Here is a 16,769-nt window from a genome sequence, read left to right as displayed (position 1 = left end):
ATCTTTATTTTGTATAAGACAATATATTTAGGAAACATGGAGAGTTAGAATGTATGTTTGGAAATTGACACCATCTTTTGAAAGGAGCCCCTCAAGCAGAGGGGTCGTTAGGAAAGAGGCAGAATGAATGGGATGTACAGAGAAGAAATCTGAGCATCAGATAAGTGTTGGGCTCTGAGCTAGGAATTGTATGTATTTTAAAAACAAATCTATATATCATGTTTTTAAGTTAGATATAATTTCTTAGATTTGGAAGCTATTCACCAAAATTTAAATTATGTGCCTAATTCATATCGTAATGAAGAACGCTCAGTAAGAAGTTGGGATCATAGTATTATGTAATGCTTAAACTTTACTTAAATGTTTGTCTTAGAAAGAGTATGAAAATAATACTGATGGGACATCATCCTCACCTTTTCTAACTACTCACGCTTACTGTAAATACAATTGTTAAATGAAAATAGTACTTTGTAATGTATATAAATGTTGAATCACTGTGATGTACTCCTGAATTAAATAGAATAGTGTATCAGTTATACTTCAATAAAAACCCCCGGTTCTTTTAGCTAATGCTTGCTTATCCTAATTTTACATGGAATACATAATCATTAACACCTGTGTTTAATTCTATAAAGATGAAAAATTCAAAATAACAAATATCAAATAACAGGGAAATGATTTTAATTATGTGATAATTTTGAAGACTGGAAAAATGAAGTGCCTTTGATAAAATAGTAAGTAAAAATAAAACAAAAGAAAATTATGTTCACTAACATTGCAACTGTCTAAAAATATTCCTAAATACTTATATGATAATACATGTACCACATAACTCCTATATTAAAATATTTGGGCTATGAATTACCTTTTAAAAGTATTATTACATTACTTTTATAATTTAAAAAAGTTTCTAAAACTTCAAATGAGCAAAAACACTGCTAAGTGTTCAACTAACAATATAAACTTCTTAAGTTGCACCATGAAGATGTAACCTTCCTGAGGATAGGGACTTAGGTAAAATTCGTTGAATGAATGAATGAATGGCTAAAAGCATATAAACATCATGATCTTTTATGATAGAAAGCATTTTTTAAAGATTTAAGCATTGGTTAACTTAGAGGTTGGTTTAATTGTTTATGATATGCTTATGATACATTTGTTTTCTGTATTCTTATCTCTAAATGGGTATATATTTTCTTCAGGCTACTCAATGATACCTAAGTGTTACAAAGTCAGTCAGAGGCTTTTCTAACAATGACCTATTCTTTTAGAACCAGATGGTCAAAGAACTGGAGTCCCGTGTCCAGCAGCTGACTGGAGAAGCAGAGAATAGTAATTTACAGAAGCAGAAATTAATTCAAGAAAAATTGGAACTTGAGAGATGTTACCAGATAACATGTAGTGAGTTGCAAGAAGTGAAGGCAAGGTATTGTCTGAAGTCAGATATCTCCCAGGTGTGGCTGTAAAGTGCTGATATCAACTCTATCAAGTATATGCCAAAGTTAATCACCTTGGGAGGTTTCTAACCTAAACATTGTCATTTGTTTATTTTTTAAAGTCTCACTTAACATAAGAAGCATAAAAAAGTTTATAAAAATGTAGATAATTATTTGATATACTAAAAGATAATACATTTGGATTTGGTTGACTAAAAATTCCATTCTAGGAATTGATTTCAAATACATTGGGAGTATATTTTATTCTCTTGTTATTTTTAGGCGCAATACACTGCATAAAGAGAAAGATCATCTTATGAACGATTATGAGCAAAGTGTGAAGCTATTACAAAACAAGTATGATGCTGATATAAACTTTCTGAAAAAGGAGCACACACTTTCAGCTTCTAAGGTATTATATATATGCTGGTGTATATACATTCAAAGTAATTTACTTTACATTTAAATATCATACAAAGTAGCTTTATTCAGCCTGTAGCCATAGGTAACCACATAGAAGCTATTTAGCATTGGAAGTTAATCTCTCCTTTGCTTTATTCTTGAAATTACTAAAGTAATATTTATTGGCATTTAAAATACTAAATACTAAGTATCTAAATATAACATGATATAATATTTAATAAGCTGTATTCTGCCATAATAAGCTAATCTTGTACCTACATTTTTATAAAAGAAAACATAAAATCTGAGAAAAAAAATGCTCACTTGTGTTAATAATACATTTTTAGGGTGAATATATGCATTATTATTATTATTTTGACATCTTGGTTATACTTTAGTTCTCTTAACCTCTTATGCACACCTGTGAGCCCACAGATACCCCACTGGCACTCACACATGTTGTCTGAGAATTGACACTTTCTGCAAAGGGAATCCCAAAACTACAATTCTCAGGAGTCAGTTATGTGGTATTTCATGAATTGAATGTTCCGGTGGATTTGGTTTTAAAATTTGAAAAGTTTTCTATAAAACTATTTTTCTGTAAAACCAACTATTTCTTCATTACTATTATATTTACATAATTTTAAATACTAAACAGAATTTAATTTATATATTTTTAATTTAGAAGATATATTTTTTTAATTTTTAAAAATGGTAAATTTAGATTTACGATAATTTTAATTTTTTAAAAATTTCTTTATTGATTAAGGTGTTACGTATATGTCCTTATTCCCCCATTCTTCCCATCCTTCCCACTCATGCCCTCACTCCCCTGTTGTCTGTGTCCATTTGTTAGGCTTATACACATGTATACAAGTTCTTTGGTAGATCATTTTAATTTTGAGTGAACCTTCAAGGTGGAAAAGGTAAATTTATTCAACTAGAAATTGTTAAATGGTACAATTTTAAAATTTTTATTCTTAAAATTCTTCTAGGCCTCTGCTACAATTAAAGAGTTAGAACAGAACATCTCTAAATTAAAATTGCAATTACAGGAATCAGAACTTCAGAGAAAGCAACAACTACAGGTGGGTCCTGTATTTGTTCACAGAACAATGGCTAAAACTCACTTTTAGCTTCATTGTTGAAAGTATTAGAGATGTGCTCCTTTTACCCCCCCTTTAACCCCTTCCCCCCTCACTTTCCTTTTTCTTGATTTATATGTACAAATAAAAGTTTTTAAAAAACTCCTTAAAAATGTAAGTAGCTATTTCTGAGTCTTTTATTGCACATTATATTATTTTTTCATCTTATTTATCTTACTTCTTTTAACAAAAGTAGACCAATTAGCATTTTATAGAAAATAAAGAATAATAATTTTCATTTGAATAAATTTGAAATTGAATGTAAAAATAAATTTTATTTAAATATTTTTATTTATTTATTTATTTATTTATTTATTTACATATAATTGACATACAATATCTTATTAGTTTTAGGTATACATCTTAGTGATTTGATATTTAGATATATTAGGAGATGATTCCTACCATAAGTACTTACCATCTGTCACCATGCAAAGTTATACACTACTAGAGGGCTGGAGCACAAAGGGCTGGACCTCATACACCAGTGGGGTCCCTTGGCCTGGCTTGTGCCTTCTCACAATCCGGGACCTTTTGGGGGATGTCAGACTGCCAATTTCAGCCCAATCCCTGCAGACCAGGCTGAGGGACCCCCACCAGTGCACAAATCTGTGCCCCGGGCCTCTAGTAAGCATATAAGATATTTGGTTAATCTCTTCCTTTCCTCCTCCCACCCCCTTTCCTTCTGAGATTCATCAGTCTGTTCCATGATTCCATGCCTATGCATTGAGCATCTGTCCCCTGGTGGTCAGTGTGCGCCATAGCTACTGGTTGAATGGTCAAATGGTCGAACGGTTGCTTAGGATTTTATATATATATATAGAGTATTGACTATATTCCCTATACTATGCATTACATCTCCATGACTTATTTATTTTATATTTGGAAGTTTGTAGTGCCTCTAATTCCCTTCTCTTCATCTTTGTCCATTTCCCATCCCCGTTCCCCTTTGGTAACTACTAATTTGTTTCCTGTATCTACGAGTCTTTCTCTTTACTTTTTGTTATTTATTTTTGTTTTTAGATTTTGCATGTAAGTGAAATCATATGGTATTTGCCTTTCTCTGACTATTTCACTTAGCATAATACCCTTTAGTACTAAGAATAATTTTCTCCCTTTGCGTTATCTGTCAATTCTCATGCTTCCTTTCTCTCTCATTCCCCCTCTCCCATTCCCTCTTTCTCTCTCCCTCTCCCTCTCCCTCACCCTCTTTATCTCTCTACCTCTACCTCTACCTCTACCTCTACCTCTACCTCTACCTTTACCTCTCTCCCTCTCCTATGAGATATTTCTTTTCCCCTTCATGGTCAAAAATTGCCAGGAACTAGTATATAGTATAACTTCAAGTTTGTTATTTCTGTATTAATTCAGTTGGTCATTATAGGTAATCTCCTAATCCAAAGGGTCAGAAAGCTTCTCTTCTGTGAAGTATGTACTTTTAAGAGTGGTAATATCTTTAGATAACTAAAGTTTGATTACCTCTAATATAAAGCTAATCATATTTCTGTTTAGAAAATTGGACTGGTAGGGTGCTCTTACTAATATGTGAAGCTCAATGTTTATCATCAAGCAGATTTATTTATTTCATTAGATTACTAATTTTATTAATTCTAGTAGCAATTTGAAGTATAATAAAAATAAATATTTATCGTTCACAGGATCAAGAAAATGAGTTTCAAATCGAGAAAAGTAATTTAAAACGCACCTATGAAAAAAAGGTAATATATTTTGTGGGAAGCTACATTTGAAATAGAAAATGAAGCAATTAAAATGAAGGTTGAATTTTATAAAGACACACATTCTAGCACTTAAAGAATAATTTATTCTAAGTTTATTTCAGCTAATCAGTAATCAAATTTTGCTTTTTTATTTTATGTTTATAAACAGCTTCGATTCTACAATATTAGTTATAATATATCAACTTTAAAATATTACTTATATATTTAATGAGCAAAGAGTAAAATTATGTTTTCTTTAAAAAAATGTATTTTATTGATTTTTACAGAGAGGAAGGGAGAGGGATAGAGAGTTAGAAACATCGATGAGAGAGAAACATCAATCAGCTACCTCCTGCACACTCCCTACTGGGTATGTGCCCACAACCAAGGTACATGCCCTTGACCGGAATTGAACCTGGGACCTTTAAGTCTGCAGGCCAACACTCTATCCACTGAGCCAAACCGGTTAGGGCTAAAATTATATTTTCTATCACTTAAAAAGTGTGATACAGTTGATGGGAATCATTTTGTATTTTATTGTATCATACATATACAAAGAACTCTGTTTAACCAAAGAACATAAAACAATGAAAGAGTTGTCTGCTAAAAAGTTGATTAGTGATTGTTGCTTGTCAATTAGAATAGTGAATATTTCTCCTGAAATAAGCTGGTATCCTTGTCATCAGTAATAACTAGGGTTCTTTGACATACTAGTAACATCTTCAGCAATAAAGAGCAGAATTAAGTTTGTGACTTAACTTTGGTTAAAAAAAAATATTTTTTATTGATTTTAGAGAGAGGAAGGGAGAGGGATAGAGAGATAGAAACATCCAAGAGAGAGAAACATTGAGCAGCTGCATCCTGCATGCCCTTTCGTGGGTATTGAGCCCACAACCCAGGCATGTACTCTGACCAGGAATCAAACCATGACTTCTTGGTTCATGGTCTGACACTCAACCACTGAGCCACACCAGCGAGGCTAACTTCAGTTTTGAGCTTCTTGTTTGCTATTTAACATAGAAAGTAAAAGAGTGGTTGAAAGAGCAAAGATTTTGTTGCTGCTTTTGTAATGGTTTACTACCTATTATTTGTTTGATGTTCAAACAAATTAAGCCATTTGTAAAATATACACATAATAGAAAATGCAAAAAAGGCCAATTCTTCAACTAATTAAAAATACATGCAAATGAAAATTAAACAGATTTTATAGCACAAAATTCTTTAAAAACTGTAATATCACATCTTATGTACCCACAAAGTCACTCAACAGATATTCATTCAATACTTTCATTGGTGACTATCATATGAGGCACTGGGAGAGGGTGAATTAGGCATAGACTTTGTTCTCTAGGATCTTCCTGTCTAGGAAGGAGAATGTTTCTGTCATTTGGAAAAGTGTATATTTCCATGGATATGTATTGGTCTGAATATGTGCTCTTTAAAATTATAATAAATTTTCTTATTGCTGAAGTGCTTTTTTTTTTTTTCCTTGCTGCAGTTTGAATACAACTCAATGCAAGATCTTAAATGTGCTTTATGTCTACAAAATGGCATCTGAACAGGAGAGGGAAATATAGCTTTCAGTAAAATGTAGAATTTTTTCATTTCTGCTGTCGAGCCATGCAGCTTCATACATATTTTACTTACCAAAAGAAGGCTTGCATTCTGAGGAGACTCGCTCCCCATGTAGAAGGAACCACATCCTCTGGGTGTGCTTTTTAGTCCATTGTTCATTCGCTGGACAGATAGCTGGCTTCCTGTCTGTTAAGGAACACCTTCCTGGCCTCTTGCTCCCAGCCTCCCACTCTGGCTCTTCCTGAGAGATGGTGTCTGTGTACCTATGAGATAGAGAGCAGGCTGGGAGCCAGGAGAAAGGCACACACTAACTCATTGTAAGATAATGTATTCCTATCCCAAGCCCCTGTAAGTCCTACTGAGAGCTGTTAAATAGATAGAGCCAGAGTCTTACTCCTACCACCACCTTTGTTCAGTATCTATCTCACCCGCTAGGTGAACTAAAGTTATGGATCAGCCCCTCTGCCTGATAGACACAAACAAGACACAGCATGAGAGAGCCCAGTCCATCCTTTGCAGTAACCTTCCCACTGTTCCTGTTCTCATTCACTGCAGGCAGCAGGCCGAACTCTTTCCATCAGGCGTCCTAGCTACAGCTCCCCCTTTCCACACGGTATCCACTGGCCTAGCTTTTTATAACAGGAGTAATTAAAGTGAATTAATTGTTTTACGTGTAAATAAGACATGCTTAGAACAACGGCGACCTCTGAAAGAAAAATAAGCTTACTGATGCATCTTGCATACGTTCCCACATTATTTATATTAGAAGAGAAAACGTTGCTCAGCATGTCCCTCTGTTTTTCAATTAATTCCGTAATCTCCCCCTTTTAAATTGACATCTGTTCTTCTGTCTTTATTAAACCTGCTGTGATCTCAGCCCTTGAAGATTTGATGTCTCGCACCCCCCTCAGGGAATATCCCTTCTGATGCTCAAAGAGCTGACATAAATCTTCTGTAGCCCTGCCCTGTGTAACTGGAGAGTGAAGTGGGATGTGTAGGGCTTTTGTTTGCTGGACGGCGTTACAGGTGGGACAGGTGTGCGCAGCCAGTAACTCTGGGTATAGAACTCAGTCCTGAGTATCTGTGCAGGAGGAGGAAATGCCATCTGAATGACACTATTTCCTCACGCCAATGAGAAAGCAGCACGAGAGTGTAGCTTGTCTTTGAGGTAAGAGACACAGCATCCGATGTCGTCCCTAATTTAAGCACACACATTATCTCAGGGTCTTTATTGATCTCTGGTGGCTATCCCCTGCTCTTAAGATCTTTGAACATCAAACAAATAATAGGTAGTAAAACGAAATGTCATTGTTTGATGAAGTATCCTAATCTGTTAAGTCAGGAAATGGTGAGGCTAAATGATTTTACTAGCAAGGAAACACCTGCCTCTGACAAATAACCCACTGCTTGTTTTCCAAACAGGCACCAGAGAGTAAAAGATGGTGGTGTTTGCCTAAAGACATTCATGAGGCAATGTTAAGCATGGACATCCCAGAATGTGCTAGAATGGAAATATCTCCTTATAATCTAATGTAATTCTAACAAGTGAAATATGCAGTCTGATGGAGTTCAAAACCATGAAAAATAGTTATTCCAGCATTTAGTGTGCATATATATACTTCTTTTAATTAAGTTAAAATTTAAGATTCCTACAACTTTACACATAATAAATTGTATAGTATTTTCTAACTACTACTGGCCTGATTTTCCTTATAAGGACACGTGCCTTGAGTGAAGTGTTTAGAAATGAATTTGTGCAGTCAAACGATTTCTAGAAGCCCTGCAGCCCAGAACCTATTTTTCATGTTGGGGAGGAGAGGTTGGAGCAGTGGAGGGACCCTGCTAGTCAATGTGTGGGGGCAGCCCACAGATTTTGCTGTGCTGTGTCATCTGCCACAGTTCATCTGTTTCCTTATATGCAGCAGAATCCCTTTCTCATATGCACAGGTACTCACTTCCTGCAGCCTTAAATTCTTAGGGTGGAAGGGAGTAAAATATACATTTGGTAAATGTGTTTATGGCTATTTATATCTGAAATTATTTAAAACTTAAATTACTTAGAACAATCTCAAGTTTGAGAATATATGCTGTATCCTTGACTTTGTGGTTTGGTTTCCATTATTTAAATTATCAAAATTCATTTTGGATATTAACAATGTATAGTGGGGGAAGGGTTACAAGCAAATTAATTCAAGCTTTATTCTTCACTGCTATTAGTACATTAAAAAGGACAGCATTATCTCTATTACCCACAACTATCTGAGACATGAATAAAGGCTAGAAATTTATCCCCAAATGGCCCTTAGGTATATGATGTGAATATATTCAATTAAGAACAAACAAACAAACAAACAAACAAACAAACCCAGAACAGCATTTATTGGCTGTTCTAGTGAGAACCAGGTATTGGTTGTGCTGAGTGCTGGGGTTATAAAATAAATGAGAAACAGCTTCTAGCTTTAAGGAACCCCAGCTCAGAAGCCTGTGCTTTGACACATGTATGTATGACTCAGAGGGAAGGCTCTCCTTCCATTCAGATAGGTCCGTTCCTGCCATAGAAGCAGTTCTAATAGCATAGATTAGATCAAGGTGCTGGAGTTAGGGCCCTGGCCATGCATCAGGAAGTGGCCACTGAACACTGCCAGAGGTTAAGAGTGAATTGTGAATGATAAAAAGCACTTGCAAGCATTCAGAATTCTTAGCAATCCAGGGGCCATTTTCTGAAAGGGCAGACAGTCCACCTAAGGGAATCACTGGATTGGGGCATACTGTGATTTTCGGTATTCATAATGACCTTGAGTTTTCAAGAAAATGTTGGTGTATAGAGTATTTAATCTAAGAAGGAGATAGTTTTTAACACTTGAGTATTTTCTCTACATTTATGTTCTCAATGTTGTTCTAAGAGCTTTACATAGAGTAACATGAACTCATCACAATTTCAGTATACTCCCTGTTGCCCCCATTTCTCGGACAAGGCAGCTGAGGCACAGTGTGTTGAGTAACTTGTGGAGGTGTGGGGACAAACCTGTGCAATCTGACTCGGAGCTTGTACTTATAATCACCTTATAATTTTAGATTGTGTTTTCTCAAAAGTGATTAATTTTTTGAAGTTTTCACTTAAAGGAGTAAGTCTCAATTATGCTTTTATACAGAGTTCTGAGTCCCAGAAAACAATCGAACAGCCAATGCAGGGGAAACCCCTCCTAGCCCAGCACATTGGAGGCACAGTCCCAGCGTATAAAACAGCAGTGACTCATCAGAGACTCTGATAGCGGATCCTTGTTCGTTGCCCATGTACATAATGGATTGTTCGGAGGACAGGGGGGAGTAGGCTGTGATGTGAAGAAAAACTCTTCCTCAGTGGAAACCCCCAAACCCTCCTGGGGATTTCCTGGGAAGTGGATTTTAACCACAGCTCTGAGGAGGAGACCACACTGGGAGACATAATAGAAGCCCCCTGTGGTTGTCAAACACCAAATCTTAACAGATGATACACTCTTCAAGAATGAGTAGGAGAAAAGCCAAAATGGGTCAAAGAATATAGGGTTTTTGAGTTCACCAGATCTCTATCCAAACTATTACAATATAAACAGCCAACTACAGGGACTTTTGGCTGGCACTGATTCAGTTTGGGAAGGTGTGTTGTGTGTATTGTGTGTGTGTGTGTGTGTGTGTGTGTGTGTGTGTGTGTGTGGTTGGCTTTGTTCTTCTCATCCCTCTCCTATCCCCTTACCCAGCAGTTGCACGTTCAGCCTCACCTGGGCTGGTAGCAGATGTGTAGCTGGCTGGCATCTGCACCCCACTAAGTGACTTGAGTTTTCTTTCCTACCAGCTGCTCTGCACCCTCTATGGCTATGTATATGTGAAACCATGGCCGCTCTTTACTCCTCCTGCTCCCCCTCCAGCTGTACCAGAGGTTCCTTCTATTTTTAGACCCATTTACGTCCGCATTGGGTATGCCCATCTGCATCTGCATATGAAGAATTTTCTCTGAAGCAAAAATTTCATTTGTTGTTATTACTCATGCTGCCAACCCACCTCCTCAAAGGATGCCACATTTAGGAAACAGATACTCATGGTGGGGACTTTCTCCCAAACTCAGTAAATAGTTATAGGAGCAAACACTGTTTCCTCGTCACCTGTAAAGACTGTTTCATCACCACCTGTGTGGGTTTGGGAGTACAAACACATTCTTACGTGCATTCTCCTGAATCTTACGAGATTTATTTCCTTTGGCTAATATGTAACTGTTTAAAAAATTCAAGTTATTCCTCCCTTTTGGAATGTTTTTCATGCCAGTTTATTTCACAGGAAATCCACATGCAGGGAAATTCAAAATACTATCTTTGATCAGAAAAATGGTGTTGGAAATATAGTATTAAAATAATTTTATGCTAAATGATAATGGTCAGTCCAATTTCTATTTTGAAATAGCTAAATCTAATTTCATGTTAAAAAAGGACAAGATTGCTGGGTCATTGTTTGTATTTCTCATTTGAGCAAACTTTCCTTGTCTTCTGATACATGTGCCACGTCTTGTCATGGCAGGTTCACGACTTGCAGAGTGAACTTGATAAAGAAAAAGAAGATACTCAAAAGAAAATCCATAAATTTGAGGAAGCCTTGAAGTGAGTAAAATTGTAATATATTTAATTTAAAAAGTACTCTTAGCCCTACCTGGTTTGGCTCAGTGGAGAGAGCGTTGGCCTATGGACGGTAGGGTACCGGTTCGATTCTGGTTAAGGGCATATGCCTTGGTTGCCAAACTCAATCCCCAGTTGCCGGCTTAATCTTTCATCATTGACGTTTCTGTGTCTCTCTCCCTCTTCCTTCCTCTATGAAATCAATACAAATATGTTTTTAAAAAGTACTTTTATTCTAAATTGTGAGCCAAATTAAATAACTAGCACCTAAGCACCATATTTTTATAATAGCTTTGCTGTGCTTTAGTTTGAGTCAATTTCCATCGTGAATCTCTATTTTCAGAATTTTATTGCTAGCCAGTAACTTAAAAAAAAAAAAAAAAAGGAAAAATCAGCTGTTTTTCGTGATAGGGATGTAAGAAAATAGAATGTAGTAGTTTTATATGCTTTCTTCTTAAATGAAAACAGACTTTTTAAAAATAGTATGACTTAGGTCTTAGAACATGTGGAAATTCCTCTGTAGATTTTGGAGAAATGGGGGTAATGCAGTCTCCCAGTCATATCTGAAGATGAACTATGCAGGCATTGTTCAGGAAAGGCTCTATCTCATGATATCTGTTCAGTAAAAGGTAAACATGCACATTAAAACCTTCTTTCTTACTTGTCTTCTCCATTGGTTCACAAGTTGATTAGGCCTGGCTGACCACTAGGCTTTATCTTGCAGTTTTTAGGTGAAAAACATTGATTCACTCAGTAAGTATTGTGTTCCCACAAAGTCTCAGCAATGTGTAACCCTTCCCAAAGAACCTTGTTATTGGGTTGGGAAGATATTTAAGACCTTTGGCAGTTATACTACAGAGTGATAAGAACTTGAATGGGAGACAGGTTCACAGGGTACTTGATCCAAGAAAGTGATTTAAGAAGGGGAACTGAGTTGAGTTCAGTGTATCTAGCTAACTCCCAGAGAACCAGCTAATTCTATCTTTCTTGCTTCCAATAACCTACAAACAGAAAGGCCAAAAAGAACACCCAAGATCAAACAAACTTAGCATCAGAGTCTTTCTGGGAAGATTGCATAGCCATTCCTTCCCCCTCACTTTTTGTTAAAATGTATTGGATGAGTTGCTAATAGAACATTTAAAATAATTTGTATATCATGGCATCATAGGCTATCAGTTTTTATCGACACAAGGATGTATTGCTTATTTGTTCACATCACCATGTATGAATTAGATAAAATCAGAAGAGAACTATAATATTCATTAAACATTAAGTCAACCACCAACCTTGAATAATGACAAAACAAGGGCATTATTTCTTTCTTTATAAATGGGATGGCCTTCCTTTATTCCTCATTAATTTATTTTTTCCTCTTTAAAATGTCGATTAAGAACTTTTAATAACAGTAAATGAATGAACAAATACATATTTGTTTAGTACTGACAATGTCTATATGTTGTAGTAGCATATTAAAAGAAATAGAAGGCTTAGAAGATGTATCTCAAGACATGGACTGCTCCTAAAAATGTTATAGTCTAGATTAGGCATTTGAAATACTTAGAGTACTAGGTTGGCTGAGTTGTTAATAGAACAGATTAAGTTGTTTTCAGTAAGTACAATTGGAATTCAGAAAGCTTTTTTCAGTGGGATATTGGGAGTTTGTATAAAACAGTGTGGTACCTTTTAATGTTCTCTAATAGATTATGAAAGGGCCTTGAAATCTCCATAGTTTTCCATATGTAATATAATCATTTACTGAGCTAAATAACACTCTTAATGGTTTTAAAGGTCTTTGCCAAAATACCAAATTTACTTGGAGTTAAAAAAGCTATTTTAGATTTTTAATAAAATTTCCCTGTAGATCTGTTTCTCCTGTTCCCTATGTTAGTGATGTCTTCATTTTGACTGAATGTGTATGATCCTCACAACACTGCACCTGGAGAGCAGATGTAATCTGGTCCGAAAGCAGAGTGAGTTATTGTGTGGTCTGAAATTCAAAGTAAACAGCACAAGCTGGCTATTTTCCCAAAAGAAAATATTCTTGGGGTGGGGCTTGGGGGCTGCTACTGCTTTTGAACACAAGAATAGAGTTAGACCCAGTTAGTCCAGAAATAATTCCACTTTTCTAAAAAATAGCTATATTATATAGAAATTTACCTACACACACACACATACACAAAAAAAGTGAAGAATATCAGTTTTAGAATGCAATGGTATTCATTCGTTTAATCATTCTTTCATTCAATTCTGTGCATATTGTATGTATAATGGAGGATATCAGAGAACAGTTACTAGATTATTGTAATCCTGTGGTGGCGTCATGTAATATTGATTTTCCATGTTCCTTGAAGTTATGAGTTTCTATCCTCTTCTTTAAAACAACATTTACCTTCTACGGATCTTTAATAACTGCATTTAAGAGAGAAATACTTTCCTTCAGCCCTGCTAGTTATTCTGAGGTGTTCTCAGATCTTCTAGGTTACACTTTCTCCAAGCTTCTTCCTCCTCTTGTGGCAGAATTCTTTGCTCATATTCTGTTTCTTGATCCTGCAACGTATCAGGTCAAGTGGTGACAGCCTCTATTTTATTTATTTATTACAAAAGTGGTGCTAAAGCTCAAGTTTGTGGTTTCTCTCTGGCCCTCAGATTTGGGCCAACTTTCTGTGGGTTCTCCCTGGCCATCTGCTAGAGCTCACTCTGGCTGCCACCATTGGGAGCATACACAGGGAGCCTGCAACAGCTTGGGGGTGTATGTGGGTAAAATGCAGAGTGCTGGGGTGGCTGTGGCCCATTGGGGGATCTGTGGGTAGGGCATTCCCAGCAGTTTGTGGGTGGGCTTCTTGATGGAGCCCATGGTGCAGTTAGTAGGATCCGTGTCCCTGCAGCACCCTCCTGAGAATCCTTCCTGCCTTTCTCACAGCCTTTTTCTTTACCCTCATTATGCAAATCAGGATCCAGTTCTCTGGATGGGGCAAGAGAGAAATGAGCATCTTTTGTTCAGCATTTAGGTTTGTGAGATATATTGTTACATAACATTGTAGTTTATTCTCACTTATTGAATAGTATTTTAAAGTGAACATACCACAGTGTATTCATTCTGTTGGCACTATCCATTTGGGCAGTTTCTAGTTTTGAGTTATTAACTAGAGGCCTGGTGCACAGATTCGTGCACCAGTGGGGTCCCTCACATGGCCTGCGCCCTCTCGCAATCCAGGACCTCTTGGGGGATGTCGAATGTCAGTTTCAGCCCGATTCCTGCAGGCCAGGCTGAGGAACCCCACTGGTGCATGAATCCATGCACCAGGCCTCTAGTATGCATATAAAATCTTTGGCTAATCTCTTCCTGCCCCCCCCTTCCCCTTTACCTCTGAGATTCATCAGTCTGTTTCATGTTTCCATGCCTGTTGAACGTCTTCCCCCTGGTGGTCAGTGTGTGTCATAGCTACTGGTCAAATGGTCAAACAATTGAACAGTCACTTAGGCCAGTGTTTCCCAAAGTGTGGTATGCGTATCCCCAGGGGTACGGGAAGAGTTTGGTGGGGGTACGCATTGCACCAGAGTTTGGTGGGGATATGCACTGCACTGTGCTTAGCTGCGCCTAATTCTATGTTCTTGTGAGTACGAGGGGTACTCAGCTTTACGAAAATTATAGAAGGGGTACACATATGTCAAAAGTTTGGGAAACACTGACTTAGGCTTTTATATATAGAGATAGTATCGCTATGGACATTCTTACTGTTTCTTTTGTAACCACACATACACATTTCTGTTAACTATATATCTGCATCCAATGTTTATGTTGTGCCAAGTATGACACATATGGGGAAAGGCTAGACCTTTAGATTATTCAGTGGCATTATTGAAGAGCCAATTGAAGTGAATAGTGATTCAAGTTGGTTTGGGACTAAAGAGAAGAAGTTCCTGGAGGCCTTTCCTCACTTTTACTTCACCCAGGTGTAGTTTTGAACCTCTAGTTTTGAGAACACAATCATTACATTAACTTTATTTATGTAGAGGGATCTGATACATAAGTGATCTGATCTGTGAACCTGCTGATTGGTGAATGGATGATTATAAACTATAATAGTTGAGAAAATTTATTAAGGGCTTCTTTTTAACATATACTGGTTTTCTTTTTTATATTGCTCCCTCCAATAAAGATTTCTGTTATTGACAGCTCTTTTTATTGTTTGAAAATGTGCAATCATATTTTCATATATCATTGCTTCAATAAATGCAGTTTCACTTGCACATGGAATTTTTAAAATATATTTTTATTGATTTCAAAGAGGAAGGGAGGAATAGAAACATTGATGAGAGAAAATCATTAATTGACTCTCTCCTGCATGCCCCACACTGGTGATTGAGCCTACAACCCAGGCATATGCTCTGATTGGGAATTGAACTATGACCTCCTCGTTCATAGTACCACTGAGCCATGGTGACTGGGCTACCCATAGAATTTTTAGAAACAAGTTCTTGATGTTTTCTAAGTAATTCATACTGTTCTTGAATTAGACTATTACTAGTGGCCAGGTACATGAAATTTGTGCACGTTAAAAGGAAATTAATTAGAGGATATATTTTAATATTGCTATTTACCCTTTCTCTATAATAGAAGTATCAGAGATGAAAGAAAATTAGCAAAATGTATATGAAAATCTTCCTCCTGTCAAAATCTGGGGTGCACCGCAAGACTAGAATTAAATCCCCACCCACCTGCACACTCTTTGAAATCACAGGAGACCCAGGCCCGGCCGGCCCCACTTCTGGCAAGCCACTCCAGGTGGGGGGTGCAGCTTCAGGTCCCTGGCCCAACACCGGGTGGGGAGGCCCCCCCTGGGCAGGAGGTGCAGCCTCAGGTTCTGCAGCCCGGTGCTGGGGCAGGGGGTGCAGCCTGAGGGTACACCCATCAAGCCCCACTGGGTGGAGGGGCACCGCCTCAGGTTCCCTGGGCCAGCACTGGGGCCTGCAACACGGCCTGAAGTCCCCTGTCAAGCCCCGCCAGGTGGAGGGAGCAGCCTAAAGTCTTCATCAAGCCCCACTGGCCTGGTGCAGGAGTGTGGGTGTGGCCTGAGGTCCCCCGTCAAGCCCTGATGAGTGGGGGCACAGCCTGAGGTCCCCTGCCCAGGCCTGGTGCCATGCAGCCTCAGGTCCCTGCCGTTTGGTAGTTACATGATGGTGTCCCAACTAATTTGCATATTATCCTATTATTAGATAGATTTGACCTGTTCTAAAGCCAGCTTTCAACAGTAGTCATACTCAGTAAATGTTTACCATCTGATTTGTTGAAGTCATTGTATAAAATTATGTATTTATACAAAAATTAGCAGCGCCTCTTCTTTTGTCTGTCTTTATCTATAGTTCTCTTTAAAATAAAGAAATTCATATAATAGTTTTGTGGTATTATTTTTCCAATAAACTGCCAGAAGCTTTTGACAAAGTTATTTTCTTGCTCAATATATATAGTATTTTAATCTGCTACAGTGGAAAGCAGATTATTTACCCATAAAGTTGTATTTTTAAAGAAGTTATATTTTTAAACATGAGTGCAAAAAGCTTTCCCATAAGGTTCTTTTAAATTTCCTTCATTTATCTTTGGTTGCTTGTTTGCTGTTATAAATCAACATTTATATCAGTCAGAGCAGGGATTAATCTTCAAATACGAAGGCCTTAGAGGAAAGATAATAAAACTGCAAAGTTATAATGACAGTGTTTTTGTACTTTTATTTGCTAGAAACTAATCTTAAAAGAAGACGTAAATGGAATGCTAAGCAATCTTGTGATAATTCAAAGGCATGGACTACGTTTTGATTAGGTTTCTTTTTTTATGGACCATCGAGTACTACA

General features: G+C 37.0%; 1 protein-coding gene across 4 annotated transcripts in view; it reads left to right on the top strand.

The window, feature by feature from the left end:
- Window positions 1-16,769, top strand: part of CEP112 (centrosomal protein 112) — a 267,970-nt gene that overhangs the window by 58,077 nt on the left and 193,124 nt on the right. For all 4 annotated transcript variants that reach the window (XM_036451304.2, XM_045586287.1, XM_045586288.1 and 1 more), the window contains 5 exons: window positions 1,272-1,426; window positions 1,719-1,848; window positions 2,834-2,926; window positions 4,642-4,701; window positions 10,825-10,904. In XM_036451304.2, coding sequence (XP_036307197.1) covers window positions 1,272-1,426; window positions 1,719-1,848; window positions 2,834-2,926; window positions 4,642-4,701; window positions 10,825-10,904 — 518 coding nt within the window. The remainder of the gene's footprint in view (window positions 1-1,271; window positions 1,427-1,718; window positions 1,849-2,833; window positions 2,927-4,641; window positions 4,702-10,824; window positions 10,905-16,769) is intronic.

This window comes from Pipistrellus kuhlii, unplaced genomic scaffold (genome assembly GCF_014108245.1).
Source record: "Pipistrellus kuhlii isolate mPipKuh1 unplaced genomic scaffold, mPipKuh1.p scaffold_m20_p_22, whole genome shotgun sequence".
In the NCBI taxonomy this organism is placed as follows: Eukaryota; Metazoa; Chordata; class Mammalia; order Chiroptera; family Vespertilionidae; genus Pipistrellus; species Pipistrellus kuhlii.
This window is presented reverse-complemented; position numbering and strand designations above follow the sequence as displayed.